Genomic DNA, 25,876 nt, shown 5'->3' with positions numbered 1-25,876 from the left:
GGTGTTTATAACAATATAGACATATGTCATTTATGTCATATCAAAATGAAATATTCTAGTGGTTTATTAAAGCTAATAAATATAAAGATGACAAGCAACAGAAATTTTTTTAAGTCTGAAGGGGAAAGATCAGGGCTATAGGGCAGATGGGGTAAGGTTTCTCAATGAAATTTTCATAGGACAACCTTTGCTACCCTTAAAAATTAAGCAAGTGCATTGTGGTATTAAAAATTTTTCAAAAGATGTTATGGAAATAGTAAACACGGAAGAAATGAGATAAATGATGTCACATTGTGGCAATTAAAATGAATGATGCGAAACAAAATGTGTATGGATTTTTTTAATGGAAAACTGATTTGCTCTGTAAATCTTCACCCAATTTGTGATAAAAAAGTTCGAAAAAATCCACCATTTAACTTCCTAACATTTTTCTTTCCACTGCAATTTTAAATTTTCTTAAAACTTCTTCTTAATAAACCTCCACTATCTTCCTGTGTCCTTTAACTTTAAGAAACCCCATCAAGATTTCTCCTTTATAATACTCAAAAACTGTTTCACAACCCTCCGAGTGGACCTTTCTGCTCTGAATTTAACTGGCCCAGCAGACCCCCCAGGAAGGAATTTTTTTTTAAATCATTTTATTCGGGGCTCATACAACTCCTATCACGATCTATACATATATCAATTGTGTAAAGCACATTTGTACATTCGTTGCCCTCATCATTTTCAAAACATTTGCATTCCACTTAAGCCCTTGGCATCAGGTCCTCCTTTTTTCTCCTCCCTCCCCATTCCCCCCTCCCTCATGATCCCTTGATAATTTATAAATTATTATTTTGTCATACCTTGCTCTGTCCCACGTCTCCCTTCACCCACTTTTCTGTTGTCTGTCCCCCAGGGAAGAGGTCACATATAGATCCTTGAAACCGGTTCCCCCTTTCCAACCCACCCTCCCGATGTCCTCCCAGTATCACCACTCACACCACTGGTCCTGAAGGGATCATCCTCCCTGGATTCCCTGTGTTTCCAGTTCCCATCTGTACCAGTGTACATCCTCTGCTCTAGTCAGACTTGCGAGGTAGGATTCAGATCATGACAGTGGGGGGTGGGAGGGAGAAGCATTTAGGAACTAGAGGAAAGTTGTATTTTTCATCGTGCTACATTGCACCCTGACTGTCTCGTCTCCTCCCCAAGACCCTTCTGTAAGGGGATGTCCAGTGGCAGACAAATGGGCTTTGCATCTCCACTCCACACTCTCCCGCTTTTTCACTATGGTAAGAGTTTTTGTTCTGATGATGCCTGATACCTGATCCCTTTGACACCTTGTGATCGCATAGGCTGGTGTGCTTCTTCCACGTGGGCTTTGTTGCTTCTGAGCTAGATGGCCGCTTGTTTATCTTCAAGCTTTTAAGACCCCAGACGCTATATGTTTTGATAGCCGGCACCATCAGCTTTCTTCGCTACATTTGCTTATGCACCCATTTGTCTTCAGCGGTCATATCAGGGAGGGAAGCACACAATGATATGATTTTTTTGTTCTTTGATGCCTGATAACTGATCCCTTCAGCACCTCGTGGTCACACAGGCTGGTGTGCTTCTTCCATGTGGGCTTTATTGCTTCTGAGCCAGATGGCCGCTTGTTTACCTTCAAGCCTTTAAGACCCCAGACACTATATCTTTTGATAGCCGGGCACCATCAGTTTTCTTCACCACATTTGATTTTTTACCCTCTTTGTTTTCAATGGTTGTGTCCGGAAGGTGAGCACCATAGAATGTCAACTTAATAGAAGAAAGTATTCTTGCATTGAGGGAGTACTTGAGTAGAGGCCCAATGTCCTTCTACTACCTTAATACTAACCCTATAAATATATGCACATAGATCTCCTTTCCCATCCTCATGTATAAATATATTTGCATATGTACATGTCTTTATCTAGACTTCTATAAATGCCCTTTGCCTCCCAGCTCTTTCCTGAATTTCCTTTGATTTCCTTCCTGTCCCACTATCATGCGCAGTCCCCACCAGAGTTTCAGCAATTCCTCTTAGTTACATTACCCTTGATCATGCCCAACCAGACCTCCCACACCCTCCTCACCACCGATTTGGATCACTTGTTGTTCCCTTGTCCCTGAGACCTTTTTCTTAAGGCAACTTACCAAGACTAAGACAAGTACTGAGCAAACTTGCCCTGGAGCCATGTACTGACCAGAGTCTTATTTTAAAATACAGTGTTTGGACTAAAACCATGCAAAAATGAACTGTTACTTAGTAGCTATACTTTTAAAATTACCTCTATAAATATAAATAATAATATTTACAGTCTATTCCTGCAAAGATACATACCAAATTGATAACTTTCCTTTAGGGGGGAGATTTTACCATGTGTAACAAAAATCTAGTTATTTTTAAGGGGGATAGAATGTGCTTATTATTACAGAGAATGAATTTAGGAACAGTTAGCATGTAGGAAGTCATTTTTCTCAATGAGACTAGATTGCAGCCTTTACCTGAGGATATGGAGAAAGTAATCAAATGTTACCACTATTGAGTTTCAGGGACAAAGTAATTTATCAAAAAGGCATTAACCTTTGGAGTCATTCAGTACTTATATCTAATTAGATTTATTTTTATATCTCCACTTTCAAAAAGGTCAATCCCAGCAACAGACCTTCACATTATCTGCTCATTTTATTTTTCCCTGAACAGACCACTGGGTGATTAGATTAAATTTCAGGTTAATCCTTTGAAGTACACAGTGTTGACACTGACAGGACAAAGAAAAGTATTCACTCATTTATATCATAATTTAAGACATTCTTGAAATACATTTAAATGCTGGAGCTACAGGGGGAAATACTATATTCTTGTTATTTGTTCTAAAATTAGAGTTTTTGACTACTGACCTTCATTAAATTCTACTCAGTAAAGCTCTAATATTGTTCTGCTGCTGTGTTTTTCAGTAAAGCAACTTCATTCAATTTAGTACCATAATCATTATTCCATATCAAATTTTTTTTCAAATACTACTCAAAAGGTCCTTGACTTAGTGGAACTAATGCTTTCTTCCTATCCAGTTTCTAAACAACTACTCATTATTCTTAAATATGAGCTCAGATACCATGATACAGAAAGACTAAACCTTAACACTAACTTTAAAAAGTGATTTAAAGTTTTTATTTCATCAGGTTGTCACATTCATATTTGGACCAAGACAATTTACTAAATGGTGCCCAGAAAACAATAAATATGGTTCTGTGGCTTCCAAACTTTAATATGAGGGGCTCTCTTTAAGAAAAATTTAGAACTGTATATAATAAAATTCTATACAAATTAAAATATATATTCTGAACACATGAATAAATCATAATTTTAAGCTAATAAATACCAGAAAAATAACATTTTTATTGCTAGTGCCTAATATACCTGCATAAGAGCCCTTACGGCACATTGTTTAAGTGGTTGTCTGCTAACTGAAAGGCTAGTGGTTCAAATCCACCAGCCACTTCATAAGAAGACGAAGTGTCAGTTTGCTTCCATGATATTTACAACCTTGAAATCATTATGAAGCAGTTCTACCCTGACCTAAAGAGTTTTTATGAACTGGAATCAACTTGACGGCAATGGGTTTGGTTTGGGTTTAGCATTTAAAATAGGATTGTTTGTTTTGGGGATTTGTGGGGACATATTTCTATAAGTTTGCTCTACACTTTTGGATGCAAACAATTTTCCTCTTCATTCAATAATGATTTCATAAAAGTGTTTTATACAGCAAGAAAATAAAGATATTTTGGACTTTTTTCTAGATTAAAATGTTTTTATTAATGATAATTTAGAAAAATTCTTACTAACATTACAACTCCATATTGAAACATTTGGGGGTTATTGTCAACTATGGGGACAATTCTACCATATTTCTTTCATATATGAATCATAAACTTTCAGAGAATTACAACTTTACTTGCACATTGACTGATCTTAATTTAAATACTCTTTGATAATGTTCATTTACCAGTTTTTTAAAAATAATTTTATTGGGGGCTTGTATAACTCTTATCCAAATCCATACCATGTACCAGTTTTACACTGTGTCCTGCACCTTCATGTCATGACACAATAGGTGGTAGGAGTATTCTCTGAAGTCATTCCCATAACAAAATTCCTGGTAAAAACTTTATTATACACAGAAATGACCATATATATTCATTAACCCCAAACTAAACTTATCTCCATATAAGCCTCCCTCTTTGCCTGATCCCAAAATGTCCATTGCCATTCTAACATCACCCAACACAGAGAAGAGATGTAACAGAGGACACAAAGGGCAGATACCCAGCAATCTTAAGGAGTTGTTATTAAAATCTTATACTTTGCAAATTGTACAAAAATTCATGACCTTGTGAACACACTGCTAAGGCTCTTTCTAAGGCCTTCGAAAGCTCAATGAAAAAGCTTCATTAACTTCACAGGAAATCTTTCTCTGAGCCTAGACAACTTAAAAACTGTAACCACCGAGTAACATCCAACTCATAGTGACCTCACATGTGTCACAGTAGAAAACTGTGTACGATGGCCGATTTTCTTCAAGGGCTGATTATTTCAGAAGAAGATCGCCAAATTTTTCTTCCAAGGTCCCTCTGGGTAAATTCAAACTTCCAATCTCTGAATTAGTAGCTGAGCATATTAATCATTAAACCTCTTAGAGATATCAGAAGACTTAATGCTTCCTAAAATATGTTAATAGGAAGGGAAAAGGCCACTAATGAATGTAATCTCTAGCAGAACTTTGACTGAAGGGGTAAAAGCAGAGCTGTAAAAGATGGTAAGGGATCTGTTTCTCTTCATTATGACAGTGCCCTGGAAAGGACAGCTTTGAGTGTCTGTATAAATTATTGTTGGTTACACAAGGTGCTTTGATATTATATGACTGCTATTCTTCTTTACAATTTAATCAAAATTCAATTGCATTTGTCTGACCTTAAACAGACCTTATTAAGTAGAAGTGAATTCTGGGAAGACACAAAAGAAATGTCAGACTTATATATGAGTACAGAGGGGTAGGGATCCACACAGGAATGTATATGCAAATATCAAAGGGGAATCCAGTTTCATAATTATATACAGATACAGTGGCATCTAAAATAGCTTCCTAGACACAAGAGTTAGAAGTTTTGAAAATTATCTATTTGTTGTCATTTGGACAGTACCTAACTTTTATCACTTGGAGAAAAATCATGTGAACTAGTTTCGAAATCATAAAATAACTTAACTGTAATTAGCACAGACTACTGTATAATTAGTGAAGTTTGGCTTCTATTCTCAGCACCTTTGAACAGTGGAGATTTAATTGGTTTCATTTGAGGCTACATCAAGTGCAGGTGTCATCTTCATTACTCATGAAAATTAAGCTCAATTTTTAAAGCAGCTTTAGGGTGGCGGTTGCAGAGCTCTTTTCTAACCAGCAGACAGCAAACGCCCAGCTACTTTTTCATATGATTATGCTGAGTGAAAAATGCATACTTTTATAAATTTGAATATTCTGAAGATCAAAGAGTTTGAGAAAACTTGTTGTGCAGTCAATAAATTAAATAGTTTCCTGTCAACTCTCAGCTTTTCCAACTTGACTCATTGGGGTGGAGTGGGGCAATTAGAGTGTCTCTAATAGGAGTTATGCTAAGCCAGATGGTGAGTTAAAAAACAAACAAACACCTGCCTTTGGGACATATGAAATTGGAAACTTGAGACATAAGTATCTACATTGATGCTTACAAGACAGAAAACTAAAAAAAAAAAAAAGACAGAGAGAAACTAAGTAAAATCATACTATGTAATTAAATTTTTTCTAGCCACAACCATCACTATAGTCTTAGGTGATCAGAGTACATTGTGAACAAATAAAACGTACTGCTTTTCCCCTATATCAGTTGCCATCAAATCGATTCGGACTCCCAGGGATCCTGTGTGTCTGAAAAGAATGGTGATTTTTTTCAATGGCTGACTTTTCAGAACTAGATTGCTCGGTTTTTCTTTGGAGGGACTTCTTAGGGAACTAGAACCACCAATCCTTTGGTTAGAAGCCAAGTGTTAACCATTTGTGTCATCCAGGGACTCCCTTCACCCAGAGAAATAGTGGCCAAGAAAAATATGAAACTCAGACATAAATTAAAAACTTAAAGCACAGGGGAAAAACACAGTTTAGCCTTTGGAAAATAACTGCCCTCAGATTACCACAACACATCACATGACTCTTAGATTAAGGAAATTTTGTATCAAATGTCATAACGAATTAGTATATTCAAATTGGACTTTGGGGAGGAGTAAAATCTAAGCAAAGTGAAGTCAAATTGCTCAAGATATTATGAGAAGTGAGAATCATAGACAAAAATACAGTAGGTTAAAAAAATACTGTATGGACTAAAAAATCCTGTACTTCATTGAAAAATTAAAGCCATTGTGAAATCTGAAGACAAAATGAGTGAAAAAGCAATGTTTATATTATGAATAACTAAAAAACACATTATGGAAAGTTTATACAACCAATCATTGTAATTACTGTGAAAAAGCTGAACACCTATAAAAAGTTAAATTAGCCAAAGTTGTGTGATAAATTTACAACAACAAAAGAGAGAACTGTGGAAGCTACTTATCTACAATCAAATACTTCATGGAACGTGGTTCCTTAATGCGAAGGTTCAGAGTAATGGTGTCATGAGACATTCCAAATAATTGGCCTAATAATATGCTTAGTGCTTCTGTTCTAGTTTAATGTACAGTGATGGGATCTTAACATCTTGCAAATAGTCTCTCCACACCTAGAACAGCAGAGGAAGGAGTCAGGAACAGAAGAACAGGGAACGGATGACTAATTGTCTCTGAACAGCTGCCTGCTTTTCCATAAGCCCAAAAGAACCTGGATGCCATTACTGAATATTTTAATTGAGAATTCCATAGAAGAATCTTGATCACAAGGGGAAAACTATAGAACAAAGTTTCAAGTCTTATGGACTCTACATTTCCTGGAGTCAAGAAGATCAGATGAATTACTGAAACTATTACTCAAAAAAAAATCATCTTTGAACTTTAAACCAAAAATTAACTCCCGAAGTCTTAGAAACTATGGTTTGGCTTAACTTGAACATTGGCAACCTTGAACATTATGCATTACCAAGAACCATCAATAGGGGATCAAAATGACAACAGCAACTCAAAATATCAGACAGGAATCTAGGGGGGAGGAGGGGTGTTCAACCCTTGTGGTGCACTGAGTTAAGCACTGAACTACTAACCACAATTTGAGCAGTTGAGACCCACCAGGCGCCCCAAGGTGCTATGAGTCAGCGTGACACCATGGCAGTGGCTTACGTACCAGGGAATTTGTTAATAGGAGAGGAAAAACTTTTAAAAGGTGGTTCAAATATTGTACAACTCAAAAAGTGTTGTTGATTTTACTAAACGTTGAAGTAGAACCTGTTGAATTGGTGTATATTTTACTGTGTATAATCTCAATGTTAGGCAGAAACGGGAGTTGGTGGGGCAAGCAAGTGGAAAAATACCCTGGGCAAGTGAAAACCACTCCAAGGACGTTGCTCGGGACCATGGTCCTGAACCTCCAGACTCAACAAATCACTCCCTTGATGTGTTTACTTAAGAAGCTTTCATAACTTTGCTTCCTGAATGTTCTCCTACATTCGTGGCTATATGTGTATTACAGGTAAATATCTACGTAGAAATATCCTCGGTATATATAAATTCCTTCCCCAACACTTGCTCGATTTCTGTGTCTACCTATGTATCCACTCACAGATTATTGCTATTGCAGAATTGTGTATATCAGTGTTTCCCAAAATAGATGACACTGCCCCCTTGGGGGGGAGGGTGATGGAACAATGTGGGGCGGGGGCTGAAAAGCAGACATATATATATATTTTTTATCTTGGATTATAGGCTACAGCATTAAAGTTTTTAACTACCAGGGAAAGAGGATACTGAGTAATTTTCCTTTCTTTTCTGAAAAGGGGAATGATAGGCCAAATAAGTTTGGGAACCTAAGGTATATATAATATTATTGACCTCTTCTGCTTTTAACTCTTGTACTCTCCCCAGTGTCTTCCTGTGCCTTAATCACTTTTCTACTGACCTCCCCATTCAACCAAGTTAATATGTGTCTACCCTCTAGTTAGTGATTTCTTCTTTCCCTTCCTCTCCTAGCCCTGGTAACCACCAAAGAATGTTTCTTGTTGTGTGAAAACTTTTTCTTTAAATTTTACAATAGCGGTCTCATAAAATATTTGTCCTTTTGCGACTCATTTCACACAGTATAATGTCTTCCTGGTTGGTATTAGCCCGGGTAGACTAGAGGCACAAAATTCATAGGTACTCATGTGTGTAAGAGATTTTTATTTAAAAAGAGCAATTGTATATTGAGAAGACATCCCAGCCCAGTCCAGATCAAGTCTATAAGTCCAATATTACCCCATATATCTATACTAGTCCATAAATTCTAGATCAAGTCCATAAGTCCGATATTACCCCATATATTGCTACTAGTCCATAAATTCCTCTTTAAACTCACATAGCCATGCATTGATGCTGAATGCAGGAATATCACAGCCTAGTGGATGGGAAGTCTTGTGGATCCAGTGGTGTAGAAGAATCTCAGCACTGGTGTGGGTCTCCATGTGGGTCCTCCAGCTCTGAGGCTCTGGCTGCCATTAACCTATTTCCATGTGGCTTGTCAACATGAATGTCTCACAAAGAGTGTGTCTGTGTCCCGCCTCGAGCAAGCTATTTATCTTCTTAGCACCTCCAAATGAAGTCATCAAGCTGCACCCTGATTGATAGGCTAAACTCCACCTTTTCACTCTTCAGTCTCAAACTGACAACAGATTATGTAACTACTACATGGTTCAGCCATGTTATGAGGTGTTTCAGAGATTCATTGTTACACTATTCTACTGACACAGTATGTTTTTTTGACACAGTATGTTTATCCATTCATTGGTGCGCATTTAGATTGCTCCCACCTGTTTGTTATTACAAATAGTGCTCCAATAAACATGGGAGAGCACTTCTCTATTTATGTCAGGGCTCTGAGTTCTCTAAAAATGTGTAACAACTAGTAGAATTTCTGGGTCAAATGGTACTTCTATTTCTAACTTTTTAAGCAAGTGCCCTGCCACTTCCACAGTGGCTACACAATTTTGAAATTCCACCAACAGTGTATGATGGTCTGAATATCAACACACCCTTGCCAGCATTTGTTGTTTTTTAACAAAAATTTTCACTATTAATGCTGGTGTAAGGTGATATTGTTATGTTTAATGGTATATTCATATCATGTATTATGGCCCTTAAATTTGTCCCTATTTTTTATGTATTGGTCTTTAAATAGTTTGAGGTTTTACATTTAGGTCTTTGATTCATCATCTTGAGTTAATTTTGGGGAGATGCGAGTCCTGTTTCACTTTTCTGCAAATCAGATTTTATATGTGTAGGATTAGATCATCTACAAATAGAGATAGTTTTACTCCGTTGCCAATTCTGATGCCTTCTAAGTCCCTTACTTGTAGTATTAGTAGGATTAAGTCTTCACCTTAATAGAGGGCATGAACCAAGTTAACACCTTTTATTCTCTTGGGTATATGGTTTGCTAAAAGACAAAAATCACACCTCCATTAAAGTCATTCCTCTGTATATAAGAATCATCTCAGAAGCATGGAGAGAACTCCAAGGAGGATCAAAAAAGGGGTCACGAGTGGAGAATGCTCAAGATCTCTGTCTGAAGTCATGATGGCTGATACCAGATGCAGAGCTCCTGGTATTTTTGAACTGACAACCATGCAGATCACAGCCAAATGCAGAACCACTACACTACCTGGGAGGACAATAGGACAGAGCAAAGGAGCTAGGCCAAATCCAGAGAGCCAAACAAGTAAACCATGAGCCAGAGCAGAGGTGTAGTGCAGAGACAAACTGAGCAACAGGCAGGCTTCCTGACCCACAGACAGAAGCCAAGGGACCTCCTGGCTGAGAAGTTGATGACCAGAGAGACTTGGCTGCTGGCTGAGAAGAGGCATTGCTGTCGTAATGGTTATATATTAGGCTGCCATCCACAAAGTCAGCAGTTTGAAACCACCAGCAGCTCCATGGGAGAAAGACGTGGGCTTTCTATTTCTGTAAAGAGTTACTGTCTCAGAAACCCACAGGGACAGTTCGACCCTGTCCAATAGGGTGGCTGTGAGTTAGCATCGACTCAATGGCAGAGAGTGAGAGTTAGCTTCCCTAATAAATCCCCATATTGTGAATTTTTCCTGTGAGTTCTATGTGGTCATTGCAACCAATTATCAAACCCAGCAGAGAAGCATGGTGGCACGGGAGGAACGGCTGCTGTCAGAGCAGGTAAAGAGGGAGGATGCAGCCAGAGAAGGTCGATGTGAACCACCATACCATTTCCAAAACATGTCTGTTACTAACGAGAAGATTGAATTAGGGAGCGATAACATTTTGCTAAACTGTAGTTCAAAGTTTGTGTTTCCTATCACTAAAATTAATTGGAAATTCTTCTGTTAATATTGACTTATAATGTGGATTTTATGATTCATCTACATTACACTGAAATTAAATCACTTCTAACTGAAGTGAAGGTTAAGAAGAAACGCCCATTTATACAGTTAAATGGTTTATGAATCATGTACATTTTCCTTTGCCTTTTATTTGAAGACAGAGAAATGTTGCAGGGAACTGTAGTTTGGCAACGGAGACCTCGGTTTTTATTTAACATTTATCAGCATAGGAAGTGTATAAAACAGCCAAATAACAGTATATGTTTTATATGTCTTCGTACTTTACGTTGAATTCTTCAAGAAACAAGTCTGTAGCAAAAGCTAATTCCTAAAGTCATCCCATTTTCTTTTTTTCTTTTTTTTTCATTCCGTTTTCAATAACAGCAACTGAGAGGAAGTTGCTCAAGAAATTTTCAATGTTGATGCTGAGCTCAAAAAAATCTCAGTCAAATTTTACCATTACTAAGCCATCAAACTCTTGTTTCATAGGCAAATCAGAATACTTCATCTCTATATCTGACAATGAATAATAGAATGAGCTCGATGACAATTAATTTCACAGGAGTGAATAGAAGTTCACCACTGATATTATAAGCTTCGTAATATGATGGATTTAAATATCTTCCACAAATTATCTGATGATGAAAAATATGAGTAACATTAAACTTTAAATAAATAACTAACTTTTTCACAAACTTCCTAAGTTTATATAACTCAACCTTTTTCTTTTCCACACATATTTTTTACACTGTCAATTATACAACATTCTACATCAGGTTTTACTAAATTAGTGTTGTCTCAACTTCTTTGCTAATATTCTTGCCTGTAGTTATTCCAGATAGATTATTTCCACAAAAATACTCAATGGGTTTATCTTTTCAGTCATTCAAACTCAGCGCTAATTCCTTGTTAATCAACAACTAAGCGGTATCAGTAAAATCAACTAGCATCAAGGGCTGAATATATCCACTTAAATCATTTTCTGTTTTGGTTATGATGTTACTCCCCAAATTCCCAATTCTTTAAGCAACTGTTATTGCCAAAAGGCTAGTAAATTTAAACAAATTTAGTTTTTCTCTCAATACAATTCTTTAGTTGCTGCAAGCAAACACAATTTAATTAACTTATCGTCTGTAAACTTTTCTCCTTGTTGGCTAATAAATGAATACCTCAGAAACTAACTTTGATGGCTACCTCATTTTCGGTTTTTATTTGATTTTTGTGAAGAAATTCTACAGTAGTGAGCTATTTCATCTTAAATGTTCTAGTTATTCCGACTGTTGCTTTCCTGAGAGTTGGTAAGACTGTGATGAGTACTTAGCCCGGTAACGTTGGCATATATGTAATCTTTTATACTGGTCTAGTATCATTATATAGTAAACATCAAATTATGGCATAAAGTTTAATAACAAAATCATCTATACCCTATTGGGCTTTAAAAGCACTACATCCAAAGTCCATTTTTCTATTTTTTATTTTACCTTTTACATTATGGGAATACACCGGTAATTAAAAAGGAAGTGCTGCAGTACAAGAATAAGCCTGTCACTCAAAGCACAAAAACAATAATTGTATTACTGCCAAACAGCAGCACAAAGCAAAGAGGCATCACAGGTGGTCTCCGTCACAACTACTCAATTCTGTTGTTATAATACAAAAATAGGTGTGTATATATATAATACGTAATTTAATAAGTATGGCTGTATGTCAATAAAATTAATGGAATCTGAAATTTGACTTTCATGTAATTTCATGATATTCATTTTCCCCCAAATACTTAAAAGGAAAAATCATTCTGTGCTTGTAAGTTATATGAAAATATATAACTGGATTTAGCTATAATTCATCATTTTCTGACTCCTGTGATATATGCTTAGATTATTAACATAATTGTAGGCAGGTAGTCTTCAAAAGGTTTTTTTTAAACTTGAATTTTCAACCACAGTACACTTAGAATATTTATGATGCTCAAAGATTGGTAAATAATGTAGTCTACCATATACATGTATAAATATGTGCCAATCATTTTCTAGACATTTACACTTAAATTTAATTGCAAAATTAGTAATCACCATAGGTAAAAGAGAAAACCCAAAAACTTTTTCCTGTGAAAATATACTTTAGTTGAGTATAGATCAAGGGTAAAATGTATACAGACCGGCATACAAAAAGAGGAAGGCCCTCAAGGAGATGGACGGACATTGTGGCTGCAACAATGGGCTCAAGCACAGGAACAATTGTGAGGATGGCGCGGGACTGGGCAGGGTTTCGTTTTGTTGTGCCTGGGTTGGAACCCATTTGGTGGCACATAACAACAATATGCCCACATATATACATATGAGGGGACATCAGAAAATTTCATGGAAAAATTCTATTATCTTTTAATTCCATTTTTCCACAAAAATTTTGAAGTTCTTTGTATGTATGTGTGCACATGTGTATACATGTAAAGTTTAAGTCTACAACAATAGTGTCAAGATTCTACGTTCAGATTTTTTTATTGAAAAATACATTTTTCTCTTTTAAAAAAGGATAAACTAAGGAGTCAAAGAAAACACTTAATATTAGGATTCAAAATATATAATTTGTGTGTATTGCCAAATGTGTCAATATGTCTGATTCTATCCCAGTTTTTGGAATTTTTATTTTCTACAAGAATTTTAGTCATTTGACCTCATTAATTTCCAAAAAATAACTTACTTTAATGTGATGTACACCATTCATTTTTCCAATGTGCTGCTCAATGGTCCAAACACAGGAGCTGCATGTCATCCCCTCAACAGAGATGATGGCAGAATTCACAACCATACTTGGATTCATTTTGACCTCTTCTTTACATTCCTATTAGAAACAATAAATTCTTCATTTTAGCCATCAAAATCATCCTTCCTTCACTTCTCCATTTCTCTCCCACCTCCCCGAATGAAAAGTGCTAGTAGTAAAATGCCAACACTCATTTCTACTTACTTTGTGTAATGGTTAACGATGTAACCGAGGACATCCTGGTGCACCAAGCCCCAAGGACAATGTTCCAGCTTGGAGCAGACAATGTACAGGGAGGACGGTAAGGCCCACCCCACCACAACACAGCATCTCTCACATGGCGCTGCAGGGGCAGCCCTGGAGACACAGTGCAGGAATAGTGCACGTCTGGCCCCAACACGCTGGGGCGAGGCACTGAGGGCATGCAGCAGAGCAGCAGGGGGAGCAGAGAGATGAAACCCCAAGGAAACACCAAAAATAGACTTTAGAGGCAGTGTGTGGCACCCCATCAGACTCGACTGGAAAACACTCATAAAGGCCAACAAAGGACCTTGAACTATTTAGAGGCAGTTCCATTTTTGTCAGTGGCTTTCTTTTTGTTATTGTTATTTTGTGTTTGTTCTTTGTTGTTGTTATTGCTTTGTGGGTTTGACTTCTTTTGTTGTTTGATTTGGCTTTGCCTGGTTTTTGCACTTATTAATATATCTGCAAGTCTATCTAGATAAGATAGGTGGGATAAATAATTCGGAGATGAAAAGAAAGGGACCAATGATTCCAGGTGGGATACTGGAGAAGGGGAGGTGGGAGAAAGGAATTGGGGGGCAACCAACCCAGGGACAAGGGAACAACAAGTGAACTAAAATCAATGGAAGGAAGATCATAGGATGCCTAGTGGGGCTTAATCAAGGGCAATGTAGCAGTGAAGAATTACTAAACCCAAATTAAGGCCAAACATGAGGGTGGGACAAGAGGAAAGTAAAAGGAAATAGAGGAAAGAACCAGGAGGCAAAGGACATTTATAGAGGCCTAAATACAGGCATATATATATATATATATATATATATATATATATAACGAGAGAGAACTAGAACTTTGTACTCATATCTATATGTTAAGAATTAAGGTTGCAGATGGGCATTGGGCCTCGATTCAAGTACTCCCTTAACACAAGGACATTTTGTTCTAACAATCCAGCGTTCTGTGATGCTCACCTTCCCAACAAAATCGCTGAAGACAAAATGGGTTCATAAGCAAATGTGGTGAAGAAAGCTGATGGTGCCCAGCTATCAAAAGATACAGCATCTGGGGTCTTCAAGGCTTGAAGATAAACAGGCAGTCATCTAGTTGAGAAGCAACAAAGCCCACATGGAAGAAGCATACCAGCCTGTGTGATCATGAGGTGTTGATGGGATCAGGTATCAGGCATCTAAAACCCAAAACAAAACCATACCCAACGTGAATGGGGTGGGGTGGGGGAGAGGGGCATGGAGTGGAGAACCAATGCTCATCTGTAGACAATTGGACATCCCCTCACAGAGGGGTCACAGGGAGGAGATGAGCCAGTCAGGGTGTAGTATAGCACCGATGAAATACACTTTCCTATAGTTCTGGGGTGCTTCTTTCACCCCACTATCATGACCTCAATTCTACCTTACAAATTGAATTAGATCAGAGTGTGCACATTGCTACAGATAAGAGTCCGCAACACAGGAAATCCAGGATAGATAAGCCCCTCAGGGCCAACAATGAGAATAGAGATAACAGGAGGATTAGGGGAGGATGGGGGGAAAATGGGGGAATCAATCACAAGGATCAACCTAGAACCCCATCCAGGGGTACGGATAGCAGAAAAGTGGGTGAGGGGTGACAGACAATGTAAGATATAGAAATAATAATCTATAACTTAAGGGTTTGTTAGGGAGGGCAGGTGGGGGAGGAAGGGGAAAGAAATTGGGAGCTGATATCAGGGGCTCAAGTGGGAAGAGAATGCTTTGAAAATTATGGTGGCATATGTGCAAATGTGCTGGACACACTGGATGAATGTATGGATTGTGATAAGAGATGTAAGAGGCCCCAATAAAAGTATTTTAAAAATAAAATTTTTTTAATTATATAACCATGTCATAAATCAACTTGGCTAGGCGATGAGTCTCAATTTCACAAGTAGTGAAATTATCCTCCACTTCGTGATTTGATGTGAGTAGCCAATAACTTGGAAGATAAATTTCTTTGGAACTGGGACCTGTATCTCATACATATGGATGTTCTGCAAAGCTCGCACATCACTCTCTCTTGATCCTGCACTGTAAGCTGAACTCTGGTTTTTCGAGAAATGTGTCAGCCAGCTGCCTGATCTGCAGATTTTGGATTCACCAGTTCCAGTAATACAATGAGCCTGCCACATGACCTGAAGGTTTGGGATTCATCAGCCCCCACAATTATGTGAGCCATTTCTTTGAAGTAAATCTCTCAATATATAAGAGTGACACAAAAAGAGTGTTCAAAGATACCTCTGCAACCAAGTTCTCTCTGTAAAACACTTGTCTTAGTCTCATCTGGTTGCCTACAACACGAGAGACACACACAGAGAGAGAGAGAGAGAGAGAGAGAGAGAGAGAGAGAGAGAGAGAGAGAGAGAGAGAGAGATCCAAAGCAGGAGTTTCCCAGGGGATCTGCTGGGCCAGTTAAATTCAAGGTAGTAAGGACAACTCAGAAGTTTATGGTGACTATTTTTGTGCGGATTTCAAAGAGGTACTCTCAATAAATTTCCTCCAAGGATACAAAGTGATCATGGGGACTTAGTGAGAAGTTTTTAAGAAAACGGAAAAATGTATGGGTAAGAAAAAGGGCAGGAAATTCACATTAAGAAACCTTTTCCAATAAATAAATAGAGAAATAAATTTTAAAAAATTTAAAAACCTTTTCCATCATAAAAATGCACCTGCTCATTCTTTGAGGCTAGCAACAGCTATTCTATAAGAATCTCATTGACATGCTTTACCAGAGCAACCCTACAGCCCTAATTTTGCCCCTTCAGATCTTTTGCTCATCAAACGCAAAGAACAATGAAAAGGAACATGATTGAAGTACCCCAAAGGTAACCAAACTGGTGTTTTGAATTGCTGTAAATCAAAGAGTATAGAATTCTTTGAGGAAGGGTTAGACAGCTGGAAACACCACTCTCAGAATGGTATAACACTAGATGTAAGATACGCAGAGAAACAGTAGCTTCACAAGTCTATATCTTTGTTTAATAAAATTATCTGTTGTTTTGTAACAATACTCTTTTAATTATCCTCATTTTTTTATATATACACTCTTCACTGGTTTAACTTTTCTAAAGAACCTATCCTATGTGATTAACCTTGCTGTCATGCAGAGTGCGTTGGAAAGTGGATTATTGCAGATGCAGTTGGGTTAAAATTTAACCTCTGACCATTTGATTTCCCTTTTGACCCATTTTAAATTTGTTCTAGTTAGTAATACTTTCTGCTTTCATTTCTATTGAGATTTTTCTCTGCTTTACATTGTTATTTGTTTTCCTGTCTTTTTTTAGTAGGTTTTTTTGGGGTTGTTTTGTTTTTGATATATTTTCCTGTATAAGAAATCCAGGATATATAAATCTATAGAGACAGTGAATAGATTAATGATTTCTTGGGGATACAGCATGGGAGATTGGGGGAGTAGAAGGCTAAAAATAACGAGTATAAGAAAGAAGAAAAGGAGGGAAAAAGGAAGAAGAAAAGGTTTCAAAATTGATTGTGGCCATGACTGTACTCTTCTTGACATGACTGAACTATTGAATTGTAAGATATGTGGATTATGTGTCAATAAAACTGCTTATAAATGATAATGCTCATAAAAAAGAACCAATCCCATCCTAAAACACTTGGCCAAAAGATATTTTCTCCCTTTAGATGAGGCTAAAAAAAGTTGTTTCTATGACTGTGCTAATTAAAAACAAAAATTAATTAACAATTGAATAATTAAAATAAGTAGCCTTTGAAGAGTGTTTTCTTAATTACTAAACATAGTCCTATACATTATACAATTTATTATTAGAATTAAGATATAACTCTGAATGCCTCAAATCTTGTCAGTAGTCAACAGGTCCTAAATTACTTTACTTGCCCACCCACCCTCCTCAACTTTACCGTTCTAGCCTCCTTTCTCACTGCTCACCAAACCTACTTCTTTAATCCGGGTTAAACTGGCTAAAAACATACCACGTTGACTTCTATGTCACAGGCTCTGCTTTAGCTGTTCCCCTTTCAGATATCTACTTGGATAACTTCTTCATTTCCTTTGAGTAATTTCACTTCTTAATGAGACCCTCCTAACCAAAAGTACAACTATACACTTCCATATACACAAATCTAGACTTGCCCTACTCATTTTTTTGGTTTCCCTATGTTAATCCTTTAACATATTCCATAATCTACTTATAGTAACTGCTTATTGACTAATGTTCCACAACAATTTTTGTCTATATCCACAAATTTTTCCACTGATGGGTAGAATTTAATTTCTTTCCCTTGAATGTGGGCTGAACTTAGTGACTTGTTTATAACATATAGAATATATAAGATGTAAAGTATATGACTTCTGTGACTAGGACATGAAAGACATTTTTAAAACACAAGATATTATGAATTTCTCTCTGTCCTCTCTCTTGAATCACATGATTTTAAAGAAGCCAACTGCTGTATTGTGAAGACATTCAAGCAGTCTTACAAGCAGGCCTATATGGCAATAAATAGAGGTCACCTACCAAGAACCAGCAAGAAAACTGTGACCATCTTGAAAGTTAGTTCTTCAGCTCCAGTTAAACCTTTAAATGACTACAGCCCCAGATTACATACAAAAATCTCAGAAGGGACCCCAAACAAGAATCACTCAGCTAAGCTACCCCTAAATTTCTGACCCACCAAACTTTAAGGTGTCTGAGAAGAAAGGAACAGCAATTTTATTTTTTTTAACCAGTCATTGAAAACTCTATGGTACATAATTCTACTCTGACATTCCTGGGGTTGCCGTAAGTTAAAAGCAACTACACAGCAACTGAATTTTTTATTTCAAATGCAATATGTCATCTCATCACTTATCAATGTGGTAGGGTTCCAAAGGCCAAGGTATCATACAAAGAGTGGCATTATCCAAAAATGAAGAATGACTACATAGATACATAACTGCCAGATTACAGCATCACATGAATCTCAAACAACTGAGAATCATGTGCCAGCCAAGTTAACACATACCCTTAACTATCACATTCAGCATAACTCTTGCCTCGGCACTCTTTACTGCCTGATAATATGCTATTAATGTGCAAAATCGGCTGATTGTAAATTTTTACTATTGTCGTAATGAGAAATGTCAAATAAAATAATTGAAAAGTGAGAGGTAGGTGGAGTGAGCAATTCCATTATATCCAAAGATTCTTATAAAATCAGTATTAAAGTATAATATATATTTACTCACAAAGCTCACACTATCTAATCAATATAAAAGAATATTTTTGTCCCATTTTTCTTTGAAGCAGGTTTTATGAAAGGGTTAAAAAAGAAAACCATGATTTCTAAGGACTAAGAGCCCCTATGGAGTAGTGGTTATATGTTGGGCTGAGGTCCTCATGGTCGGCAGTTCAAAACCACCAGCGGCTCCTCAGGACAAATAACAGGCTTCCTACTCCTGAGAGAGAAGGACTATACTACTAAGGATTTTCATGTTCTATTAATCTGTGTTTCTAATCTACATGTATATCGCTTCTTGGCCTTTTGGCTAAGATCAAGTGTAGTATCTAATCTATATGTATAAATAAGTTGCCATGCTCTGAAGAAATTTTTAACTTCCTCAACCAGAGCAGCTGCTTGATAGAAAATAGAACAAAATTGAAAACTTTAAAAGAATAATAAGTGGAATAAGCAGTAGAACTGAAGTAATTTAGGGAGTAAGAACTAGTAGGAAGTCGTGATCAAAAATACTTCTTCATAATATCTAACATTGTCACTGTATGAAATTTCAATTTAAAGGGTATTTATGTTAATATATTTCTTCTTTTTTCCACTGGATCTTTATTATACAACATTTAACCCATATAGAGGAGATGAAATAGTAATTCAACAGTTGGTAACAATTTGCTTACATTTTCTCTTTTTCTTAAAGCTATTTAAATATAAGTATTAAAAATAGTATTTCAATCCTTATATAATTTACCATTTATTTCATAAAGGGATTCTTACAAGAAGGCAAATGGTTGAACTCTCCACAGCAGGGCAAACTAAGAAGGAAACATACCAGACCAGCAGCTGGCGCAAAGCAAAGCTACGAAGCCCCAGAGGAACCCCCAAATGGGAGGCCAGGCTGGGAGGGGCAGCTCCTGGACAGTCATGAAGGCCAGCGAACAGACCTGGAATTTTTGTATAGTTCTTCTCTTTTTTTTTCTTTTCTCCCTTTTCTTTTTCTTCTTCTTTCTTCTCCTTTTCTCTTTTCAATCTTTTTTTAAAATCAGTTTGGACTATGTCATAGTCAATGTGCCTACCTATATAAAATAGGCATGGGAAGCAAGCCTGAGGAGAAAGCACCAAGACCAAGAGTCCTGGGGAGACCTGGAGGGTGAGGACAGTTGGGGAAGTGGGGAGTGAGCAGGCAGCACCAGAGACAGGGAACAACTTGGGTATTAGAGTCAGTAACAAAAAGGAGATAGGGATGAGGGGTGGGGTATCGGAGCAACAGCAAACTAGCTAAGAGGAGGTGCCAAGTGATAGAAATAAGGGGAAAGTGACGATGGGGCAGGAAGAAGGTAAAAGAAAATAGAAGAAGGACCTAGGAAGCAAAGCAATGGCTAGAGATATAAACATAGTGGTGTACATATGTAAATATGTACGTAGAGGTATTGGCCTATGTACATATATATATACAGCAATACACTGAGGTAGTGGGCAGACTTCGGACCTCTGTTCATACCCTCCCTCAATACAAGAATACTTTGTTCTAACAAATCAACAGTCTGTGATATTCACCTTCCCAACATAATCACTGAAGACAAAACGGGTGCATAAGCAAATGAGGTGAAGAAGGTGAATGGTGCCCAGCTATTAAATGATATAGCATCTGGGGTCTTAAAGGCTTGAACTTAAACAAACTGCCATTCATCAGAGAAGCAACAAGTCCACATGGAAGAAGCACACAACCAAAGAGCTCATGAGGAGTCATTGGGACCGGGTAATAGGCATCAAAAGACACATAACAAACAAACAAACAAAAACAAGATGGGTTGGAGCAGAGATTCAAAGCCCATCTGTGGAAAACGGAACAATCCCCCCACAGAGTGGCCACAAGGAATGATGAGTCAACCTGGGTGCAGTAAAACACTGATATTCCTCTGATTCCTTAAAGCTTCCTCACCCCCACACTACCATGGCCCCAGTGCTGCTTCTCAATTCACACTAAACCGGAATATGTACACAGTTATGGATAAGGGATGGGAGCTCACAACACACAGAACCCAGGAACAGGAGTAGGAATAGCAATACCATAAGCGTAGAGGAAAGGGGGGAAGAGAAGGGGAAAAACGATTGCAATGATCGATACATAACCATACACCACTCTCCAGGGGGAAGAACAACAGAAAACATAGGGAAAAGGAGACAGCGGTTGGTAGAAGATATGAAAATAATAACAATTAATAATCTATCAAGGGGTTATGGGGGGAGGTGGGGGGAATGAGGAGCTGATACCAAGGGCTCAATAGAAAGTAAATGTCTAGAAAAGAATGATGGCAACATATGTACAGATTTACTTGAAGCAAGTATGTATGGATTGTAACAAGAGTTGTAAGAGTACCCAATAAAATGATCTTTTAATAAAAATAAATAAATAAATCAGATGGTGGCACCCAGCTACCAATTAGAATAGTGCCTACAGGATCTCACTAAACAACTAATGTGTCTCCAGCCTAGGTCCTGAGGACAGAGTGCCAAGCTTTCTCTCCCACTGGGGCCTTACAGGGAAGAGGAAGTCTCACAGGAATTCACGTTCCACGACCATAAAGAGTATCATAATGGCATCCTGAGAGGAGCTGTTCCAACTCAGGGAGAAGTTTAGGATGAGAAATCCAAGTGGTATGTCAGATCTAAGGAGAACATTTTGATGGGTATAGAGCAGGGGTGTCAAACTGGCAGCCTGTGGGCCACATGCAGCCCCCAAGGGAATATTTTGATTGCCACAATGCTCTGAAATAAAATAAAAATAGAAAAAATTGTTAAGAAGAAAATGGCCCTTAGGGGAGATTGAGGTAATACCCTTACACACAATTCTCACATTACATTTTATTTCAGAGCATCGTGGGCTACAAAAAATTACTTTGGGGCCGCATGCAGCCTGCGGGCGGACAGTTTGACTCCATGGTATAGAGGATACTTCTCCATCAAGTATAGTCATTCAATATACTTAGGCATGGGATACAATTGTGATATATTAAAAATGTGTTGTCATTGACTCCGTGTATCTGAGTACAATTCCGCTCCATTGGGTTCAACCGCTGATGTTTGGAAGTAGAACATCAGCCTTTGTTCTCAAGTGACTCCGGGTGAACTCAAATCTCTAGCCAGTCAATTAGCAGGCTAGTACATTAACTGTTCGTAACTTAGAGATGGCAAGATGGAAAAATGGGGATGAGGCAATTTGTAGAAGGCTATGGAGGACAGTGGGAGCCCAAAATCCATCCGCGGCTATCTAGACAGATGAAGTCTCTGGCACATGCCGTCTAGCCACAGACAAGGGACTAGATCAGATTGTCATAAACTTGACTATGGTGGATTAAACCATAGGATAATATGATACTCAGTTAGCTAACTTCCCTCTTAATCCAACCTGACTTTGCTCTAGGATCAAATATTTCTCACTTTTTCCATGACATAAATTTCTTCTCTGGCTTTTTAAAATATTGATGGTCTTATCTTTCTTACTCTTAATTTATATTTCTGTGTTTATTATTATTTTCTTCTTGCCATTTTGTTTTTGTTTTTTATTGTTTCTGCTGGGTTTCCCAGTTTGAGAAGCACAGAAGGAGTGGATACATAGAGACAATAACTGATGCAATGGTTTATTAGGGATGTGAAACAGGGGTGGGGAGTAGGAAAGTTGAGGGGATTTGGGTAGCAAACAATGAATACAGGAGGGGGGAGGGAGGACCAGAATTGATTGTGATGATGTATATACAACTATTTTTAAAAATGATTTAACCATGGAAGTGTATGACATGTGAATACTAAATCAAGACAACTCCTAACAAAGAAAAGAAACCAAACTTAACCAAGAGTTACCATGGATGGAGGAGAAAGAGTTGTTTGATGCTTAGGGAACATGAATTTGTTAATTATGGTGGAATAAATTGGAAAAGGATATCAGTATATGGCAGAAGAGTATAAGCAATGACACTGAATTACAGACATAGAAGTTTTGAAATTGGAAAATGCTTTGTCATGTGTATTTTTGCCACAGTTAGAAAAAAAATACATGAATGAGTACAAGGAAGAAGAAAATGTTCTACAATTGAATGTGGTGATAATTGTGCAATGCTTCTTGATATGATTGAATTATTGAATTTTATGGCATATGGATGAAGTACTAATAAAACTTTTCGAAGAAGCACACAGCCTAAGCGAATACAAGGTGTTGAATGGACCATGTAGCAGATACAAAGGAACAAAAACAATCATTGTGTGATCTTCTTCCTCTCATAATCGCTGAAGACGAAAGTGTGCATAAGCAAGTGTGATGAAGAAGGCTGATGGTGCCCGGCTCCTGAGAGATATAGCGTCTGGGGACTTAAAGGCTTGAAAACAAACAAGCGGCCATCTAGCCCAGAAGCAACCGAGCCCACATGGAAGCAGCACACCAACATAGGTGACCGTGAAGGACAGAGGAGACCAAGTCTCCAACAACAAAGGTGGGATGGTGGTGAGAATCACATCACCGTGAAAGAGGGGGAGTGCATGATGGGGACCCAATGCCCATCTGTAGACAGCTGGACACCCCTTCCAGAGGAGTAGTGTGGAGGAGATGGGCCACTCAGGGTTCAGTGTAGCAACAATGAAACTCAAAACCTTCCTCTAGTTCCTGAACGCTTCCTCCCCTCCCAATCATCATGACCCCAATTCCACCTTGCCTTGCGGACCTGGTTATACCAGAGGATGCACAGCGGTGCAGTGGGGATCTGGAGGCACAGGGAATCTAGGACAGACGAACCCCTCAACACCAGCGGTGGGAGAGGCGACACCAGGAGGGAAGGGGGTGTAGAAAGGGAGAACCGATTCTCAGAGATCTATGTGTAACCTCCTCTCTGGGAGATGGGCAATGGGGAAGCAGGTGAGGGGAGATGCCGGGGAGTGTAAGATAAGATATAATAATTATTTATAAACTATCAAGGGACCAGGGGTGGGATCGGGGAGGGAGGGGGATGGGGGGCAAAAAGAGAAACCGAGCTGATTCCAGGAACCCAAGTGGAAGGTGATTTATGAGAATGACGAGTGCAACGAATGTATAAGGGTGCTTTGCTCAATTGATGTATGTACAGACTGTGATAAGAGCCTTATGAGCCCCAATAAAAAGATTTTTTAAAAATAAATTTAAAAAAATAAAATAAAGAAAAATAAACAATAAATATAGCTAACGTATATTCTTGACCATAAAAAAACTTTTCAAAAGGACTCCTACAATATTATCACAATGAGTAAAGTAATTGATAATCATAAATAATCTAATCTCCACTTACATTTCTTCATATGTTCTAAAGACATCTTTAATAAATTTTATTTTTCCTGATTCAGAATCTAGGCAAGATTCACACATTGCATTTGGTTATATCTCTTCTGTCTCATTTAATCTCAAATAACCTCTTCCCTGATCCCTACTCCCCATGAAAAAAATTATTTTAAGAATCCAAGTAGGTTGCCTCGACAAACAATACCTCTTTGGCAGTTCATAGGCGATAATAAAGGACATGAAAGGAATCCTGGAGTCCTGGTGGCACTGCCAGGTAAGTGTTGGACTATAAACCATAAGAAAAGTGGTTCAAACCTACACTTGCTTCACAGGAGAAAAATGAGTCTCTCCTGAACCTGTAAAGATTTAGTTTACATCCTTAGAAAAGCTGTAGAGGTAGATCCCTATGAGGAAGAATTGACTTGATGGTAGTGGGTTTGATTTTTTGGTTTAATGCTTATGTAAGGAATCCTTATGGGTTGGTCGGAAAATACTCATAAAGGTCAACAAACAGACCTGGAACTATTTATAGGCTTTTTTTTTTGTCTTTGTTTTTTTGGTTGTTGCTGTTGTTTTGTTTTCTTGTTTCACTCTGTCTTGTTTTTGTGCTTATTATTGTCTCTGCATGTCTATATAGGATAGGTGGGTAAACAATCTGGAGGAGAAAATAATTGGACCAATGGTTCCAGGGGGACACTGGATAGGGGGAGGTGGGGCAAAGGCTGTAAACAAACCCAGGGACAAAGGAACAAGTGATCTAAAATCAATGGTGAGGAGGGCATAGAATGCCTCGTGGGGCTTGATCAAGGGAAAAGTAGCCAAGTGGAATTACTGGAACCCAAAAGAAGCCCGAACATGACAGCGGGACAAAAGGAAAGTAAAAGAGGAAAGAACTAGGAGGCAAAGGACATTTATCGAGGTCTAAATACAGGTATATACATATATAAATATATTTATATAAACAAAAGGGAAATAGATCTATGTAACATATATTTATTTGTTAAGTATTAAGGCAGCAGATGGACATTGAGCCTCCACTCAAGTACTCCCTCAATGCAAGAACACTTTGTTCTATTAAATTGGCACTCCATGATGCTCCCCTTCCTGACACGATCGCTGAAGACAAATGGGTACATAAGCAAATGTGGTGAAGAAAGCTGATGGTGCCTGGCTAGCTAAAGATATAGCGTCTGGGGTCTTAAAGGCTTAAAGATAAACAAGCAGCCATCTAGCTGAGAAGCAACAAAGCCCACATGGAGGAAACACAGCAGCCTGTGTGATCATGAGCTGTAGAAGGGACCAGGTATCAGGCATCAAAGACCCAGAACAAAAAATCATATCATTGTGAATGAGGGGAAGTGTGGGGTGGAGACTCAAAGTCCATCTGTAGACAATAGGACATCCCCTTACAGAAGGGTCACAAGGAAGAGACAAGCCAGTCAAGGTACAGTATAGCACTGATTAGACATACAACTTTCCTCTAGTTCTTTAATGCTCCCCCACCCCACTATCATGACCCCAATTCAACCTTACAAATCCAGCTAGACCAGAGGATGTACACTGGTACAGATAAGAGCTGGAAGCACAGGGAATCCAGGACAGCTAAATCCCTCAGAACCAATAATGAGAGTAGCAATATCAGGAGGGTAAAGAGAAGGTGCAGCAGAATGGGGGGTTCTGATCATAATGATTGACATATAACCCACTCCCAGGGGGATGGACAACAGAAAAGTGGGTGAAGGGAGACAGTGATCGGTATAAGACATGAAAAAAAATTATAAATTAT

The 25,876-nt window shown here is 38.0% G+C and overlaps 1 protein-coding gene and 1 pseudogene across 2 annotated transcripts in view; one reads left to right on the top strand and one right to left on the bottom strand.

The window, feature by feature from the left end:
* ATP7A (ATPase copper transporting alpha) overlaps nt 1-25,876 on the bottom strand; it is a 164,133-nt gene that overhangs the window by 94,967 nt on the left and 43,290 nt on the right. For both annotated transcript variants that reach the window (XM_075539506.1, XM_075539507.1), the window contains one exon: nt 13,261-13,401. In XM_075539506.1, coding sequence (XP_075395621.1) covers nt 13,261-13,401 — 141 coding nt within the window. The remainder of the gene's footprint in view (nt 1-13,260; nt 13,402-25,876) is intronic.
* LOC142435159 (U2 spliceosomal RNA) lies at nt 19,085-19,177 on the top strand (annotated as a pseudogene).

The sequence above is a fragment of the Tenrec ecaudatus genome, chromosome X, assembly GCF_050624435.1.
Source record: "Tenrec ecaudatus isolate mTenEca1 chromosome X, mTenEca1.hap1, whole genome shotgun sequence".
NCBI lineage: Eukaryota > Metazoa > Chordata > Mammalia > Afrosoricida > Tenrecidae > Tenrec > Tenrec ecaudatus.
Note: the sequence above shows the minus strand (reverse complement) of the source record. Positions and strands in the feature narration are given on the sequence as shown.